At 41.0% G+C, this 6,000-nt stretch overlaps 1 protein-coding gene across 2 annotated transcripts in view; it reads right to left on the bottom strand.

Moving 5' to 3' along the window:
- Nucleotides 1-357: 357 nt before the first annotated feature.
- The window catches only part of CDKL2 (cyclin dependent kinase like 2), a 107,962-nt gene continuing 102,319 nt past the window's right edge, over nucleotides 358-6,000 (bottom strand). For both annotated transcript variants that reach the window (XM_075351342.1, XM_075351348.1), the window contains exon 13: nucleotides 358-1,044. In XM_075351342.1, the coding sequence (XP_075207457.1) occupies nucleotides 976-1,044 (69 nt within the window). In that variant the 3' untranslated portion in view covers nucleotides 358-975. The remainder of the gene's footprint in view (nucleotides 1,045-6,000) is intronic.

Genomic DNA, 6,000 nt, shown 5'->3' with positions numbered 1-6,000 from the left:
AAAATGGCGTGAAACGCGGACAAAATTGTTCACAGCTGTGACTTTTGAGTGATAAATGCTTCAAGGGGTCTTCCCCATGCTGTTGCCATGTCATTTGAGCACTCTTCTGAGACTTTTGTGACATTTTTAGGGTTTCTCCATGCTGCCGGGGGGTCATTTCACAAAAATACTCGGGTCTCCCATAGGATAACATTGGGCTCGTTGCTCGGCCCGAGTACACGAGTATCTTGGGAGGCTCGGCCCGAGCTTCGAGCACCCGAGCTTTTTAGTACTCGCTCATCACTAAAAATCAATTGTAAATGTGTAAAATAATTATATTGGCGGTATATAATTACAAGAATTGCACAGTGGGCAAACGATAGTCAGGATCTCTTTATTACTAAATGTTCTTGTAGAATCCATACACTGCAAGATTAATCCAGTCTCCTTCTATAGAGAGCAGTCAGTTACACTTGGTCTGTCTTTTAATAAACAAAAGAGGGTATATTTGTATTACGTAATTTATCAGTCAGTTTGGAAAACAGCAATCCAAATGATAATATTCCTCACGTTAACCTTCTTGTGTATACATATTGTGCGTATATTACATGATTTTCTTCATATAGTAGTCACTTGTCATAGCCCACACATGCTGCATTCTCAAATGATAGTTACTGAAACAATCCCACAGAGTGATGAGTATATGTCTATGACTTGCCATTGCTGCATTGTAGCATATTCATATATGTGCTGTAGTGAGAGGTACTGCTTTCTGATATCCAGACGAGTAAAGCTATAATGAACATGGCATATGTTATTCCATCATGTATGCAGCACTTAGTGGATGATATTCTTCACAGCAATTTACTGTATTGTCACTATTTGCTACAAAGTAAGGCTCCAAGCCCATCCCAATCCGGTGTCTTCATGCGCGGAGTCACATTTTCACAAAACTTGTCACATTCTTGTTTCTTTTCCTTATTTTTAAATGCACTTTTAATGTTCAACTGGAGGGAAGTTTGCTTCTGAAACATCTGGGTGGTCTTGTACTGAATTTCCCACAAACTGCAAATAATAGTAATGAAATAGATTATAAAATAGGAAAATAGGTATACATTTCTACAAGTTTCTCTATATTATCTATCCACGGCTTAGGTGTGAAAGGGAACCTGTCAGGTGCAATATGCACCCAGAACCACGAGCAGTTCTGGGTATATATTGCTAATCCCTGCCTAACTGTCCCTGTATATAGTAGCATATTATTTCTAAAGACCTAGTCGCAGGGGCATTTTTTCCCCTGACTAGTCAGCCCTCTTACCATGTTAAGACGCCCACATGGGCGTAGTAACATGCTATTCAATGCTCATTACACAGAGTCATGAACGGTGACGCCCACTTTAGGGTCAGTGCACATGATCAGAAGTCACCGCACTTTCGGTCATGCACACTATGAAGCCGAGTGTATGCGTCCTGGCTTCAGAGAGATCTAGTGCGCATGACTGGAAGTGGCGGGCTTCTGATCATGCACACTGAAGCGATGACAATGAACACAGGTACTCACATCACTGCTGATGACGCTGGGCAATGGGCATTGAGTAGCATGTTAGTACACCCCTACGGTCGTGCTAACGTGCTAAGAGGGCTGACTAGTCTGGGGAAATATCACCCCTGTGACTAGTCTCCTCGCTCATTAGCATATCATAAAGGATCTTTAGAAATACTTTTTCTAAACATCTCTTTATCTATGCTAGTGTATACAGGGACGGTTAGGCAGGGATTAGCAATAGGCACCGAAGACTACTCATGGTACTGGGTGCATATTGCACCCGACAGGTTCACTTTAACTGTATGCGTGCTGGAAGACTAATCTCTTGATCTGGGACCTTCAAGACCAGAAGAAAGGCCATCTTAAAGTCTTATATCTTAACAGAGCGGTAGTGAGCATGTGGCACATGTGCTCCATTTACTATCTGTCTGCCAGATTGGGTGAATGCACATGCTCATTACTGCTCCACTTACAAAGAGGACTTTGGACCTGATACTCTGCTCCTTCTGGCAACTATGGATGTTTCTTTTTTATAATACATATGTCCTTCTGTATTATCTTTAGTTATAAGAGGAATAATTATTTTTTTGAGGTAAAACATTTTTTAAAAACAGACAGGGAAATGATTTATCCATCCTGTGCTGTAATACCTGTATATTTCTTTACTTCCTCCCCAGTCCAGGAGCTGTGGTATGGTCAGACCATGTCCCTGTACGGTCAGACACGGCCATTACACAGTACAGAGCAGGGACACACATACAGTATATAAGATTATCTCAACACAGGAACATTTTGTTTAAAAAAACAACACATTCAATTGTTGAAATTATTATTATTCCAAGATGTATTGTTTAAAATGAACTTAAAAATTAACTTTCTTGGTGCAAGAACCCCTTTAAATCTTAGACACCAAATCAACATGAACTGACACTTTTCATGTCTATTTCTTTTGTGTGTCAGTTTTATCAAAGTATGTTTGAGACAATTTGTAATGTATCATATCTATAAAATTTGTTGCATGAAAATAAAAAAATTAACCCCATAAAGGTAAACCCCATAAAGAAAAGAAAATCAAAATGCCAACTCGTCATTAAAAAAAAAGTGCAATAAAAATCAATCAAGACACCATGTGGTTATGTCGCTGAAAAAATATAAAAGTTATGGCCCTTGGAAGAGGAGGATAAAAAAAATCAAAAGCCCCAAAAGGAAAAGTTGCTTAGTCTGATGTAAAATGGATTATTAGTAGTGCTGAATGAACACTAAAATGCTCAGCTGCTCGGTATTCAAATTGAGAATTGAGCAAATTGCAATGCTCAGGTGCTCGTCTCAAGTAAGGATTAGATAGGATGTCAACAGGGAACTCGAGTATTTTTCCAGCAGATCCTACCAAAAAGTCTGGGCGGTAAAATCACTGAAATGGATGGAAAAAGTACTTAAATGGAATGGGAACAGCATGGGGAAGATGCCTGGACACATCTCTGACTCCCAGGTCACTGCTGGAAACAATTTTGTCAGAGTGTTACTCCACTTTTCTTCCTGTATAATGACTTGTTTTGAAGGCAAATTTAACTAGAAAGAAAAACTGCCTCCTCCACTCCTAAGGCTATGTTCACACATAGCGTTTTTACTGTGTTTTCGCACTCATAGTGCACTTATAGTGCCTTCAATGGTGAAAAACGTGGCAAAAACGCAGAAAGCTTTGACATGCTCCTTCTTTCTAAAATGCAGCAATTTTCAATTTCAGTCAGGAAAAAAAGAATTGCATGCGTGAGATTTCTCTCATTTTTTCCCAATTGTAAGGAGTGATACTCCTAGACTGGTGAAGGCTATGCACTAAGAGCAAGGCCTATCAAAAATTGAAAGGAGAAATTGCAATACACCCTTCAATATTTGTAGAGGATGGCCTCAAAAGATAATTTTCTCTATTTGGGATTGGTAAGGTGTATGCACTATGTGTAAGGGCTTCCAAAAATTAGGAGTCACTCCAATATGCCCTGGAACACAAGTAGAGTAGGGCCTCAGAAAATATTTACATTTAGAAGGAGTGGAACTTTTTTGGCCTACAAGAAAAAGTCCCGCATTCGAGGCCACTACTCAGAGTACAAGTAGCACAACAAGGATCTTCAGGCATTGACTCCAATTTTGCTCCAGCTAAGTTGGGCGGCAGTTCGTCCTGTGTCGGGTCAGGGCATCAGGCTGCCTCAAATACATTGAAGCCGTGGTTTCCAAACTTCTTTTTTTTTATTTCCTTGAAGACCTTTTCCAATGAAGATTCATGAACCATATGGGGGGAATTTCTCCAACCCATTCTGGAGAAAAGAACACCACCATTCTTTTGTCCATTTATTCACACAAGAAGTGCATTTGGGTCTTTCTCCCTCTGTATGAATGCATCTTTATTTATTTATCTATGTTTTTTTACAAGGAATTAAGGCAAATGTGAATTTGCAGGCCGCATTCTCTGCTCCCTCCCTGCCTAAGTTGACTCCATAGGTTTTTAGTACCAACGGGAGCATAATAACTGATAGGCAAAACTGCCTGTCAACTGAAAATGCTGACAAGCTGACTGTTCTCAAAATGAACAAGGCCTGGATTGGCCCCAACTTCTCAACTCCAAAGGATAACATTAACTGAACAAAAAAATTTAAAGTTTTTTTTTTGGGTGTTCCCATGCACCCCTTCCCACCAACAAAAGAGTATATGGTTCATGACATGAGTTATTTTCCTTGTCCTCCATCTCCTACACCATATAAACAGGGATGTCATGCAGCTCTCGCTCCAAATTTTTACAGGGCAATCAGGCGGCCTTTACTCACCACAGACGTGAGCCAAATCAGTGTCGCAGGCCGCAAGAAGTAAAAGTATTCACAGCTTCCCCCATGCTTAATTTAATTTCATGGGATTATTGCCACCGTGGGCATAATAATTCATAGGCACATCCGCCTGTCAACTGAATATGCTGACAGGCTGACTGTTCTAAAAATGAACAAGGATTGGAATGGATTGGCCCCGACTTCTCAACTTCAGTGGATGACATTATGGGGAACATAAAGCCAATTGAAATGTTCTTTTTTTCTGGTGTATTCCCATGCACCAATTCAACCCCAAAAAAGTATACGATTCATGGTTTATTATTTTACTTGTCCTCCACCATATCCACACAGTCATCATGATGCAATAGCTCATACTTTTGAGAGGGCCATCGGCTGTCCCTCACTCATAATTTTTAACCGCCAGCAGGCAATCCTCACTCAATTTTTAGAGATGCAGTAGCTGGCCCTCACTCATAATTTTTAGACGGTCAGCAACTGGCCATCACTCATAATTTTATAGGGCCAGCACTGACACTCACTGAATTTTGATAGGGCCATCAGAGGCAGTGGGGTGGCCAGAAGGAAACGGAGGGCAACTGTTCCCAAGAGCTACCACACATGGCATGTTTTGATGCAAAGGGTTAGGTGTTCCTCAGTATGGCGCTTTTTTAAAGAAGGTGTGGCCGATAAATGAACGGTCACTTGCAACCTGTGCCATACCAAAACCAGCAGGGACTTGAACATTATAAGCCTGACCACCACCAGCATGCTCAGGAACATGTCATGAAAACGCCTGACTAGGTGGGCTGAACTCCTAGGTCCACAATCAATGTCTTCGGGTGACATCACTGCTTCTTCTCTTGTACAATGTACTTGCCAATACCTTGTTCAGGAGCAGCAGCAAGGTGTGTAAGGCTAGAATTTCTGCCAACATGCCTCTAATACACTATCCCTTCCCCTGCAGCTTGCCCTACATGAAATGCATCTAAAAGCAGTGTTATTATAGAATATATTTTTTATGTAGCAGCAGCAAGGTCTGTAAGCCTAGAATCTCTGCCTAAATGCCTCTAATACACTATACCTTCTCCAGTAGCTTGCCCTACACTTATTGCAGTTAAGAGTGGTATTATTATAGAATAGATTTTTTACGTAGCAACAAGGTCTGTAAGGCTAGAATCCTTGCCTACATGCCTCTAATACACTATCCCGTCTCCAGCAACTGCCCTACACTAAATGCAGCTAAGAGTGGTGTTATTATAGAATTAGTCCTGAAAAGTACTGTTGTTTAATGTTGCATCAGCAGATTCTGTGATGCTATAAAACCGTTTCCCTTCTCCAGCAGAAACTCTCCCTACACTATTTCTGAGTGCATTGCACCAGGCAGGGCATTATTGGGTCTTATATAGACCTCATGACACAATGCAGCCAGCCTATCACAGTAATGCTAGTAGCCAACATGGCTACGGCATTACCGTAATAATTGGCAGGCAATGCCTCTCATGTTTAGTGGCTGAAAAAGCATGTAAAACATGCAGAGCGGAACTTGAGCATGGTGCCTGAGTTCCAGGATACTTGATCAAGTATCGAGCATCTCAAGCACCCCTATGTTCAACCAAGTACCGAGCACACTTGCCCATCACTAGTTATTTCTTATGGCACTGC

The sequence above is a fragment of the Anomaloglossus baeobatrachus genome, chromosome 1 (assembly GCF_048569485.1).
Source record: "Anomaloglossus baeobatrachus isolate aAnoBae1 chromosome 1, aAnoBae1.hap1, whole genome shotgun sequence".
NCBI lineage: Eukaryota > Metazoa > Chordata > Amphibia > Anura > Aromobatidae > Anomaloglossus > Anomaloglossus baeobatrachus.
Note: the sequence above shows the minus strand (reverse complement) of the source record. Positions and strands in the feature narration are given on the sequence as shown.